The 13,732-nt window shown below is 37.6% G+C and overlaps 1 protein-coding gene across 1 annotated transcript in view; it reads left to right on the top strand.

Annotated features, from left to right (window-relative positions):
• The window catches only part of EDIL3 (EGF like repeats and discoidin domains 3), a gene marked incomplete at both ends in the record, with an annotated part of 259,331 nt that extends 248,170 nt beyond the window's left edge, over positions 1–11,161 (top strand). Inside the window, 2 exons of the mRNA XM_080637664.1 lie at positions 416–571; positions 11,012–11,161. Coding sequence (XP_080493790.1) covers positions 416–571; positions 11,012–11,161 — 306 coding nt within the window. The remainder of the gene's footprint in view (positions 1–415; positions 572–11,011) is intronic.
• Between the last annotated feature and the right edge of the window lie 2,571 nt (positions 11,162–13,732).

Here is a 13,732-nt window from a genome sequence, read left to right as displayed (position 1 = left end):
CTCTGACATACTGTATTCTGATTATTAAGAGCACATGGGAACACTTTTTGGCTGCAGATTATTTGCACTGGAGACTGCTGTTTTGTTGGGGTAGTGTATGGCACCTCACACCCACACCTCATACCATAGGTAATGGTACAAGGTTATTATCCCTGTTGTGCCATCCGGTCGTATAAACCGTTAGTAACAAACAGAAAAGTAATGTAAGTTGACTTAGAGCTTGCAGAAGGGCATGATTCCAAAACAGCGCAAAGTCATCTTTTGGATTGGGTCCTCTTTCACCATGAACTAAAGGGCTTCAAAAAATGTGTGGCATGCTGCACCATTTTGCTTTGGTGTAATGTGAGGTCAGACTGAAAACTGAAACTGAAACTAATTGCATTCTTCTGGTTTATTTCTGTCTTGTTCTGTTCAGGTTGACCTGCTTGCCCCTACAAAAATCACTGGCATAATTACCCAAGGAGCTAAAGATTTTGGTCATGTCCAATTTGTGGGGTCCTACAAGCTTGCTTACAGTAATGATGGGGAGCACTGGATCATATACCAAGATGACAAACAAAAGAAGGATAAGGTAAAACAAACAGAAGATTGTATTTCAGTTGCATTACTACAGAGGACTACATCTGTAGTAACGCCAGTGCTGTAAGACTGTAGATTATTGCATGCTGCCTGCTTCATAGAGTTCCTTATGCATGGAATTGCACAGATAAAAGTCAAGGTGAATGAAAGAGTCATATAACACAATGATATTCACAGTGCAGTAACTTCATACCTATCAATGCAGTGCACCTGATTTAACACTATTAAATATGGACATAAAAATTTACAGTTCGCTATTTATTGGAATTACTTCTTCCTTTAGAGGAGAAAGTATATAAATAGCATTTTATTTGTATATTCAAAAACTGTGTCCGTGCATATTTTGATAAGTATGTATTCTTTTCTGTAGTTTGCTGTAAAGCACATCTTTAGGATACCTCATTACCTAGCCATTTTGGCTTCATTTTTAAGTGGAAATTAATCATCGGGTTTCAAATACCCAATGGAAAGATTACTTTTTTATTACACTATTAAGTGAATACAAAACATAAAAAGTTTCTCAACTTTCTTTGCCAATGTTTAATGAGAGGCATAGAGAAAGTATAGGTTTGCTAATTGATTTGCCTGCAAGCATTTAACTTTTCTCTTGTCACTTAGGATATTATACCTTTCCTTTAAACTGTATTACACTTTTATATACTTGAATTCATAATATCGTCTCTTAAGAAAGAGATTACAGTATATGCATTGCTTAAGGGAAACATTAAGCAAGCTGACAAAATGTGAATTATTTATTGAATGTCTTAGTGGGATTTTGTCTGATTGAAACAAAAGATACATTAATAAAAATAACAGATGGCTGATATGTCTGATGCTGCATGTCTCAAACATGGTGTTTTTAACAGGGTGATGAATGTTCCCACTTGTCCTTATTTTTCTTAAAATAAACAAAAATTCTTCATTAAAATTTCATACCCTCCATATAGGTCAGGGTTGTTTGTTTTTTTTCTAGTTAATAAGAAAGCTTTTGATATGTATTGATCTGTGTTGTGTGAGTACAGGTAGATCTATTGATGAAGGGTTAGACAGCTGCATCTCTTAAATTTTGATGATTTTAAGTGATTGATCAAATGTACACTCATTATTTTTAGGAGAAAGTGTTCTAAATTACTGGATTAAATATGTACATAGCTGGATGTGTGTGTCTGCATAGAAGTGTTATGTTTGTAAGATTGCTATCCAAAGATGATACTGTAAAGTCCCAGTCTTAAAAGCCGAATGGCAGTTTACTGCGGTTTTATCATGCTCTGAGATTTTTCCCCACCAAACTCTAAAGTACTTTAGATAGGTGTTGTGGTTTAAAACAAAATCAGTTGCTTTAGCCATCCAACTGAGAAGATCCTGACACCAATGATTATGGATGTGTCTTGTATAATTAGTTGTCACATAAATGGAAAAAAAAAATGGAAACAACTCACCTTTTGTAGATGTACCATAAATTCATTCAATATAAATGACAGATAGTCACTTCAGTACTTTGCACACTTCCCATTGTAAGTCGCTGGCATTTAAAAACAGAAGCAAAAGATCTGCTGTGAAATAAATGTTTTCTCCAAGCCAAATTTGTATTAGCAATCTGTTTCATTAAAGTTACTCAAATAGAGAACATGCATTCAAGTCTTTGGTGAGGAACACAGTAGCAGTCACAAGCAGATCTAAAAGAAAATGCACTCTGACTTAACAGCACTCTTATAAATGGCAATGACAAATGTTAGAAACAGTATACACTTTTTTATAATATTTGCCATGACAATTAAATTCTTCTCACTTTCATCATCAGCTGGATTGTTAATTGCTATATACATATTCTATGAGAAACAATGGAAAACTCTTAATCATTGTCTTATTAAAACATCTCACATGCCATATTAATTAACATCCCCAAGAATAAAATAGAGGCATATTATTATGATTATTTAACAAATACAGAGCAGTTTAAAGTAGAATGTGACCAAATACACTTAGCTGGAAATTAGAAGTAACAACTTCTGAATTTAAATGTATACAAAATAAACAAGATACTTGATACAAGGCTAGATCTCAGCCTTTGATGAACAAGCATTAGTCCAAACTGTAGTATGACACAGTTCTGGAAATGTCAAAGTCTTACAGCAGGATCTGACATTCCAGAAATGCTAGCTATCTGTCAGTGAACTTGGCAAAACTTTATAGGAGGTAGGGCTAGAAAGGATCTCGAGACAGCATCTAGACATGTTATTTGTTGCCCTTTGTAGAGACTGTAGTCCTCTCTTTCCATCCCCTCTGAAGTATCCTTAGCAGGAAATGAGATCCAACAACCCCCAGGTCCCATCCTGCCACCCTAGGAGTAGGCTCAACAGTTCATTTTCAGAACTAAAGCTTAATTCCCTCACCTGTCCTTCACCTCATACAATGATCGTACCCTGCACAATTCTCCATCAGATTATTATTCAACAGCTGGTGATGAAAAATCTACACTCCCATGTTTAAATATCATTAAAAGTGGAAAGATTGCTTATCGCCATCCCAGCAACCCACCTGTCCTCACAGGCCAAAAGAAGTGTTAATTTTTTCAGTTTGTTCGTTTCAAGTATGCTAAGTTTCTTGGAAAAAAAAAAAACAACAATTATCTGTTCTTCAGTCTTTCCTCAAAGTGTATGTTTTCTCAGCCTCAGATCAGTCTTCTGTGTTCTGCTTGAATGAGCCCTTCCTGGTGTGTGGTTTCCAAAACTTGCTGTAGTGTTGCAATCTTTAGCACGGAACTAGTGCCTGCTCAATTATTCTCCATATTCTACCTGTGACATTGGTTATGACTTCCTAAGGTTTGGCTTGCTACTCGTTACTAGATTGCATCATAGATCTCATTTTGTCAAGACCACTCTGAACTTTGATCCTACCTTTCAAAATGGGAAAAGCTTGGCCACATCTTCACTTCTAACAAGCAAATTTATTTCCATTATCCATTTTATTACTGTGAATACACAAATTGCATTCACCCAGTAAAAGCTTACAGTTTGACACCAAACCCTTCATCACTGCTCCAGCTAGGTGTGTGTTGATCCAGTGTATTCTGGTGGCACTTGTCCACACTGAATACGTATAGAATCAGAAATACTGGCTACACTCTGGCCTGTGCAGTGGGACAAAAATATATATGAAAAATAAAAACAGCCTAAGGAAAGCCACAATGTATCTTATCCATAGGGAGCAGAAGAAAAATAGCATCACTGGTCTTATCTGATAGTAAAGACTTTGCACAGGATCCACAACAATTTCCTTAGCTTAAGTTATGATACAAGATTTGGCCCAAAATGCAAGAACACTGTAGAAGAAAATGTGTTTTCACAACAAAGTGAAACTTTGTTTCTTCTGTCCCCAGGAGATACAGAAGGGAGATGAAAGACATGCATGGGCAACTATCAACAGCAGCAAGCATAAATTATTCATAATTTACCCTCTTTCACTCTATTTATTAATTGAATGTCTTGATTTATTCTGCAAATTATAGAATACCATAGATTCCTTATTTCCTCTGCAGGTGATTTAGTCATCCTATACTCATCCTGTGATCCTTGTGCAATCATCCAATAAGTTAGGAGAAAGATAGTTCCAAAAATTTAAGGAAAAGGAAGACAGGATAAAAGAAAAATAACTAAAGTCAGAAGAAAATATGTCATTTTACATTCTGGAAAAGCAAAGATAAAAAAAATGTCTCAGACACAGAAATTATGGACATATTGGTAGGCTGGTAATAGTGATTTTCACATGAATATTGTGACTTTATAAAGTTTGATGTAAGAGCTGAAAGCTCTATTCTGTCTGATGCCTCCATCTCACTATTCAGCAGCTTACAGGGTGAGTCCTAATGTATCAGCTGATCTCAGTGAACTCCTGAAGCTTTTCCCTTCTGCCTTTTCATCATTTGTGAAGTTACTTCACTGAGGAAAAGATACTGGTATCTTGTGTTCACAAGCGCACTATGTGCAGCCTGTATCTTTGATCAATCTGCAACAAAATAGTCATTTCAAACAGAAGGAAATACGGTGCTGTTTTCTTCTTTGCATCATTGCAAATGGAGAACCTGTTCCAAGAAGAGTGGCTCCTGCAGCTCCTGTTTGGCTTCTGCTATTTTAACAACCATCATTTGAGTTCATATCTGTGCTGACCTTCTATGAATGCAGATGAAGGGGGGGGAAGGGGAGGGAAATGTGTCTTTTAAATGTCTCTTTCATTTTAAATAGTTTGAATGAGCTGTCTGAAAAATATGAAAGCTTTTTCTCCTGCCTTCAAGAACCAAAATAAATTCCATTGCGGACTGGCAAGTAGGAAGAAAATATATTTTAGAAAAAGGACCAGAGCTAATAGCTATCTTGTTTTTCTCAACTAGAGGTCAGTAGCTCACTATGCCTCTAAAGCTAAGGACATACAAACCAAATCTGGCCTTTTTTTTTTTCCTTTTTACTCAGTTTCCACATGTTTTATAAATTGCATGACATGCTATAGATAACTCAAGGCCAGCTGCAGTGTCAAATGCAAAGCATATAACTTACAACTAGTTGATAATTTTGTGCACAAATCCAGTGTCCATTTGCATACTGGACATTGTCTATCTACAATTAATTGCACTGCTGATAGCTAATAGTGACTGACAGTGCTGCAGACTCCTAGCCTTCTTTAGGCTGCTTCCAAATGTTCTCATCTTATTTTTAAAAATGGCCTCTAAAATGCCAAATTTTGTGTGCGGTGTTTAATTATTACAGTAGCTAGTTTACATTAATTGGTTCAGCTCCTGCATATACTGCACATACTTTGCACAGCTAAAGAACTTTCTTTAGCAATGTTATTTAAATTATTATTGCTTAATGCTATTACTTAAAATAATATTTCTAATCTAACAGTATTTTTTTTCTGCACTGGTTTAAATTATGAGTGACTTCTATTACTTTCAACTGAGTTGACATAATTCGTATGAGATTAAGATCTAGGTATACTCATTCCAGGTTGTGCCTCCAGCACATATATTCCTTCCTCTTTTACCACACTAAGAGCTGAAGGAAGACTACTTGTTCATATTAACAGTCTTTGGCTTGAATTTCCAGATGCATCTCTGGAGGGAAGTTGGTCTTCAGAATATTTGTCTTTTTGCTTGGCTTTGAATCTCTATCATAAAGCACCTACAAACTATGTGCAGTGGAACAAAATCCTATTTTAGTAGCATAGTAGACAGATCAAAAGTTTAAAATAACAAGAATGTGATAGTAAGTTTCACAAGTTTAAAAGATTTATGTGCCTGGTGTCTATTCTGAACTTGAAGAAATAATAAAGTTCATGTAATATAAATTCTTATTCATGTATTACGGAGAGGGAAAAGGCAGTCCTTCTCCTGGCACAGAACTCTTTTCCACAGCTAACAGTTACATGCCAACCAACTGCTGTCTTCAGCCAGTCAGGGGAAAAGTGTTTGATGAAGAAGAAAGGAAGATGGCCAAGATCGAGAGTAGAAAATTCACACCCAGAGACTTTATGTATTCCAACTGAAAAGAAAGAATATCTTCTTTCTAAATCACTCCAAAAGCATATGTGCACACACACGTATGTTCGTTAAAAACACCTCCATGGTTTTTTGTAGTGGAAAGCATCTTCCAAAAGGATGCAGTATGCCTGTAAAGAGTATTTCTATTTCTGGTGAGAAATCAAGACATCTTTCATGTCTTTTAGCTAGTTTTCTTCACTTGTAACTCTTCATGGTGAAAAGTTCACTCCATCAAGAGCCAAAAACTTGTAAATGGGCTGCTCAAATCTGCTAATTGCCTCTCTTTGCTAAGCAAGTCTTCTTCAGTGAATAGTAATAAAGAAATAAAATGTTTCCAAGATAAAGGAATATGGCTGTCAAAAATAATTTTCCATGCAGCTTCTTTTTAGATTTTAAATTAATTTTAGATTTCAAATTATATGTCCAAAGAGTGAGATGTTCTGCATTGAAACGAACTCCAAAGAGAAGACAGGTATAGTTGTTCTCTAGGTATAGCTCTAATATAAACAGGATTAACTGCTCTGTGGAATAGCATGTTTAAAATATTCTGCTCAGAATAAAAAGTATGGTTAAGGTGCAGCAGACAACGTAATGACTTCACCATCTAAAGCTTGACTATTAAAGTCTCAGCTCTCAGCCATTATCATAAATATCAGGAACCAATAATGCTATGGCTGATGCAGATTTTTCATGTAGTTAAAGTTTCTGTGAGACATTAGATCCAGAAAGATTCTCTGTAGAGAATCAGACTCCCTGAATTTTTGTCCTTTCTGCATAGCCAGTGACATGGCACCACAAACAATCTTACTGCAACTGCCAATTAATGCCCTGTGGATGTGCCCTAAAGTCTGATTTCCAGCTCTGTGTTTGGAGCAAAGCAAACAGCAGTGGTAATATGCTATTCTTCAGATTTTTCTCATAACTTATTATGTTGTAAAACATGCAGTAGTTTTCTTTTTAAAATATAAATCAACTTACATTGCCATTATTTGAATTTGCTGCATATGCCGTGAAACAGTCCTATTTAAAAATCTTAGTGAATGCTTGAAGGCAAGACACCCAACTTGCGTGTTGGACACAGATATAAAGAAGACTTTTATATTTTGAAACATCTTTTTGACAGAGACAACCAGTGCATATTTTCCAGGTTTTCATTCTCTTTTGCATGAACTGATCATAAAATAAGTTATCATATTTAAAAGCAGAACAGCATGAATTTTTCTATTGTTTTTTCTTTTAATAGCAGCTGTAAGAGACTAAAGATACAGAGGAGTGGCACATACGTGTGTGGGGCGTGCATGTGTAAACTTGCTGAATCTGCTGGGTAAATGTTTTAGTAAGTTACACTTTTTCAGTGCAGACATACATAAATAGATATAATCACTGTAAAATCTTTAACATTCTACAGGATTGTCAGATAGCAGGAGCTTCAGCCTACTTTTACCAATAGAGGCACTTTGTAACGTGGGAGCCACTTGGTTGAAGCAGGCTGAAGGTCCCTCCAAGGGATGGAGTACCATATAGCAGATGACTACAGAAGAAAAATACATAAGTCTGTTGTTCTTCCCTAGTGTAGTTCCCCAGGGATCTTGCTTTCTTCTGCCTGATTCTCTAGTAGTCCCTGTTGATTTTACTTGTAATACTTCTTTAACAGTACTTACAGGCTGTGGAATAGAAGCTTTCCAATACCTGCAAGAAACCTGGAGAGAGGTCTTGGACAAGGGCCTGTGGGGACAGAACAAGGAGGAATAGCTTTAACCCGACAGAGGAGAGACTGAGATGAGATCTTAGACAGAAGTTCTTCCATGTGAGGGTGGTGAGGCCCTGGCACAGGGTGCCCAGAGAAGCTGTGGCTGCCCTATCCATGGCAGTGTTCAAGGCCAAGTTGGATGGGGCTTGGAGCAGCCTGCTCTAGTGGAAGGTGTCCCTGCCTGTGGCAGGGGGTTGGAACTGGATGAGCTTTAAGGTTCTTTCCAATCCAAACCAGGCTGTGATTCTAAGAAGCTGTGCCACAGTTCAATTATGTGTTATATGGGGCACTGTGACCTTTAAGGTGGCTCAGGACAAACGTGCTATCATTCCTTGTCCCCTCATGGCAATACTGCTCACCATTGATTTTCTCCATGCTACTTACGATTTGCCACTTCTGTGTCCTTCCAGGAGGAAGAGACTTAGTCTGTTTAATAATGCACAAAGGACATTCTTTCATGCTTGTGGCTATCTTGCTGCTTCACTCTGTATATTTGCTGTTTGAGACAAGGCAGGACCAGATCTGCATCCACCCAGAACTCAAAATGAAGATATGCACTGACATTATGCACTGACATGTTAATAACTTACACTCTGCTCTTTATCCCTTGACCACTAATCAGCTTGGGGTTTACTGTCATTATGCATTTTTTCATCTGAAAAACTGCATAGAACTCCAACATCAGCTTCTTGACTGCTAATAAATCATAACAGTGCTCAGAGGTGTTGATTACTGAAACAAACTCCGCAGAAACAAGTGTGAGGCGTGATCATTTATGGTAGGAGGGTACCATCTCTTCAAGGGGTTTTAATTGCTTACGTGTTTCATTTAGTATTGACTGTTTGGGCATAAAGCAGCATTTAATTAAAGAAAAATTACTTTCGGCTACAGAAATAACTCCTTTGTAGTGGTAAGTCCGATGTACAGTTTTTGTCCTTTGTCCTCTCTGCTCTTTCCAAGTTTCTGGACTCCAACTTAGGCTACAAAACCGAAAAGTGACAAAAAATGTATTTTTACAGGTCCCATTTGTGGATGCTGACAAGGCTTCCCTCACTTTCTTGTAACTTTATTTCCCCAAACCCCTTTTTCTGATCTAACACATTCAGTTAATTTCTTGAATTTTGAGGGAAGGTAAATTTCCGATTTGCCTGAATTAACCTCTGAAAGAGATGAGTTTTACTTCAAGTGCTAATGAAATCATGTAGGAATTAGAAATAAAATTTAATTCTTGTTTTCCTGCTGTAAGTAAATGGCATAATCCTACCTTCTTCAGCTGTGTTTGGTGCTTGGTTTGCATCCCATACCTTTATCCATTTCGCGTAGCTGTGTGCAGATGCATGTACTGGGGCTATATAATGGTTCTTCTGGTAAAAGAAGTTCCTTATTTTAAGCCTGCATTTAAATGTTATCTTTGAAATGCATCTTAGTAGGGAAAATAAAATAGGGATGAAGAGAATTTTCCAGTAGTTTTGCAGCAAGAATTGTCTGCAGTTCTGCATTGCTTATCATCTTGCTTGATATAAAAAAAAGTAAAAATCAACAGATATATTGCAGGCATGTGCAAAGAATCGAATGAAAATATCCCTTTCCTAACTGCATAATGTACCTTGGGGGGTGCCACTCTGTAATTTTAATAATGAGTTTACTGCCTTTTATTGTATGCTATATTACCACAGATGAAACCAAAATTCAGGCACAATTTTCTTAGCCCAAGATCCAGCTGATTTATGTAGTCAACACTGTACTTGGGGAACAAACATGTTTTCCTGTGGTAAACACATTTTTTCCTTAGGCTCATAACACTTGTTTCTGTGGTCAACCTGTCTGCAATTTTTTCTATCTTAACTCCTGAGTGCTTCAGTGCTCCAACCTCTGTGTTAGCATGATGCCAGACAAGAAGGAAAATCTATCACTTATGGAAAAGCATCACTTGTGGAGGATACATGCTTTGTTCAAGATGGCAAATTGATTGCACTTAAAGAAGCTTTCAAAATTCAAAGAAATTGTGCAGCATAGAAACCAAAAAGTCACGATTTTCAAAAAGCCATCAAATTCAGTTTTTACAAGTGAAAAGTGAATTAGCTGACATTTGAAGAGAATGAAAATTTCCCATAAAAGCCTGAAAATATCCCAAGGGAATAATCTGATCATTTTGCCAAAAGGGGTTGCCATGGCCTTTGAATTTAAATAGTGGGGGAAAATCTGGTGTTGTTTTAACACAGGCAAAAGTTCAGGATCTTAGTTATCTAGTGGCTAACACCTACTAGTGGAAATAAGATCGTAACATGTACTATACTGTGCTAGGGGTTTTTAATTTGGTTACTAACTGGTGCCCTTAATTCATATGCTTACTTTTGTTTGACAGGAGAATATAGCATCCTTGAGAACCAGTGACTTTACAAGGCCTTCTACAGTTGCATCCAAGCTGCATTCACAAATGATACAAAAAAAAAAATCTCCTTAACTTTAATTATTAATGTTATTTTGTTAGAAACAATAACAGGATCTCCTGGGATTAATTCAACATGATGCAAATGCTAAGTAAAAAGACATTTGATTTTTTAAATGTTAATGATTTCTATGTAACTTTTAGAGTGGAGCCCTGGGTGTTTGCAGAACAGCAGATTAAGCTTTGAACCAAAGGCTAAACCTGTACCAGGACTGAGCATGCCACACTCATACCTAGCTCTGAGGTCCCTAGCATGCCATGAAATCCTGAGGCCTTGGCAAATGCAAGTGCTTTTAGCAGCATCAGTTGTGTGCCCAGATGGTCAGGGGATGTAGTGATAGGACAAGGGGTAATGCCTTTAAACATAAAACGGGAGGTTTAGGTTAGATATAAGAAGAAGTTCTTTAGTGTGAGAGTGAGGCCCTGGCACAGATTGCCCATGGAAGCTGTGAGTACCCCATCCCTGGCAGTGTTCAAGGCCAGAGTTGATGGGGCCTGGAGCAGCCTGGTCTAGTGGAAGATGTCCCTGCCATGGCAGGAGGTTGGAACTGGCTGAGCTTTAAGGTCCCTTCTAATCCAAACTGTTCAATGATTCTGTGATCAAAATTTGACATGGAGAGGTGCCTGGGAACATCAGGTGTGTACCACATTTGTTCCTTAAGCCACACAGTCTTAAATCTTCTCACTACTTGCCCTTCAGGTGTTCCAGGGAAATTTTGACAACGACACACACCGTAAGAACGTCATTGACCCTCCAATCTATGCCCGGCACATCCGCATCCTCCCGTGGTCATGGTACGGCAGGATCACCCTGCGGTCAGAGCTGCTGGGCTGCACAGCGGAGGACTGAGGCAGACCTCCGCGTCTCTCGGTGTAGCTCAAGTCCCTTCGCAGAAGAAACTCGGCAAAGCCCGTAGGATGCTGAGTGGGTTTTTCATGAACAAGTGCTCATTTTATGGTAGGCCGCTAACTGTCTTTTGCAAGGAGGTCTAAGCCTGCTCTTTAAATGATCCAATCCAATTTTGTCCTTGAAATATGTTAGTGTTGTCCCTTCTGCTGTGGAATTATCTTTCTAGTTCTCCTTTGAGTTGTTCTGACTAGATGAAGCGTGTTAAGGAAAAACAGCAGCATCCTTTTTACAAGGGAAGAGAAATAGCATGACAAAGCTCATTTGCAGCGTTAGAAACATTGGGCTGACGAGTTCTCCATAAATCATACTGTCATCTTACTTGCAAAAAGTGATACTGCAGCTTTTAGCAATAAGTTTACTTGGGGATGACTGTGTTATAGTAATTGTGCCTATCAAACACTGTCAGTATTTATGACATATATTTGGAAGGTATTCTGTGGTACTGTAAAACATAGTACCTGTGATATTACAAGCTACCTTTCATCACTTTCATCTGAACAGAGTCTATGTATCTAAAGGATTTTCCTAACTAACCCCCTGTTCTGTCTCTGTTTTGCATGCTATAGACATGATCTCCATCTTTTCTGTTTTGTAACACCACTGATATTTTTCCTTGAAAGAGGTGAACTGTTTGCATATGGAAAAAAATAATCTGCTTATCAGTATATTATGAAGTTAATGAATTTGCCAAAGTTTATTAATTCTGCTTGAAATGCATTTTTTGAAGGAGGCTGAGATGAGACACCAAGGTGTTAGTGATATCTCATCTGAAGTACCCACACAGAACGCTAGAAATCCTGAGCCTGTTTCCTGACTTGCCCAGGAGTAAGCACACAACCATAGACAGACCTGCTTGCCCAATTACTTTTTTCAGAAACCTCCTCAATTTCTGTGCGGAGGTAAACATGAAGGAAGCAAGTGTTAAAAGACACACGGGAGGAATGACACCTTTACTGCCAGGAAGCCCTCTCTGGGAGTTCTTATGGTGGCGCTCTCAGCCCTCCTCCTAGGCATGAAGGCAAGAGGTGCCATAGGAGTTCATCAAAGCTGGGCTCTTATCACCCTTCACTCCCAGCTACATCTCTTAATACATATGCCAGTGAGCCACAAGAAGGTTGATTTTTACCATGCCTCATCTACAGAAATGCTTTATACATTCTATATGTTTGGCTATGTGTTTATGCTAGCCAGCATGGACCCCAGTTTAAGAAGTAGGTTTTAGGAGGAAAAGTAGAGCAGTAGGGAGGACATTCCCCTCCCATGTCTCAATTTCCCCTGATGATGGAGATAACACTATGAACCTTTGCAGAGCACTCCAAGTTCCTTTTAAGTAAAGTGCTCTGTGACTATGTTAAAGTAGCACCCAAGTCTGAAAAAATCCTGGGACAAGGACTGAGGGGACACTTTATCTGTTACCTGAAATAACAGCATTTGGAATTACTAGCACCCTTTTGATTTCATAACACGCTGATGTAGGGAGAAAGAGAGAGAGAAATATACAGCTGCATGTTTTAGTGAATGTCACTGAACTTATTTTTTGTTACTTTTTCATTCTCACAGAAATACTGAAGTATGAAACTGGGCACTGGTTCCCAGGCAAACAACTAGTTGGCCCACAGTCTGCAAAAGGGCAGAGTTTACTTTGGAAACAAAATGGTTTGGATTTCAAAAACCTGCATTTAATCTCACATTCTCCACGACAGACAAAATATATTAATCCATTGAACTGTGAAAGACTCTAGAATAGCAGCCAGGAATTTTACATACAAGAATTGGGGATATATTGGTGGCGGTTTTCTGATAGTGTCACTTAAACTGTCACATTTTTAGAAACAGAACACCCTGCTTCTATAAAATGATTTAATCCTTAAACTGTATTTATACAAGTATTTATTTTATAAGGCTTAGACATTTAAAGACTTATAAAGAAGAGTCATGTAAAGGTAAAAGTATGTGTAAGAAATGTTGAGGTCCTGTGCAACACTGCTTTGTTCTTTATTTTTTACTTTGTGCTGCTTAACAAAAGCCACTAGACTGTTATTGTCTTGCCTGTAACCGTGTTAACAGCATTCCTTAATGATGTATATATGGAGTGGTCTTCAAGCATGGTGAGCGATTTTAAAGAGAAAGTCAGTCATGGTGGTACTTCTAAAGAGGAAAAAAAAGAAATTAATAATGGAGGACAAGTGTATTCCTAAATCACCTTACTGCCCAAGTTTTGCACTTTAGGCTATACAAAAGAAAAGACAAATAATAAATAAAATTAAATTAAAAAAAAAAAAATAATAATTTGTATCTTCAGGGCACACACAATATTTAAAGAGGTCCAAAAAAATTTTCCTGTTATGGGAGAACAAGTGACTCTGAATTTAATTATAGATATGAAGAATAGCATGTAGCTATTTCATTAGTCAACTGTACCCCAAAAATGGAAGGCCATTTCAGAAAATTAGGCTCCCTAGCTTACCAACTTGTTTTGATGTTCTAAAATATTTGTTCTTTGTTCTTGAG

This window comes from Psittacula echo, assembly GCF_963264785.1.
Source record: "Psittacula echo genome assembly, chromosome: Z".
Classification (NCBI taxonomy): domain Eukaryota; kingdom Metazoa; phylum Chordata; class Aves; order Psittaciformes; family Psittacidae; genus Psittacula; species Psittacula echo.
Note: the sequence above shows the minus strand (reverse complement) of the source record. Positions and strands in the feature narration are given on the sequence as shown.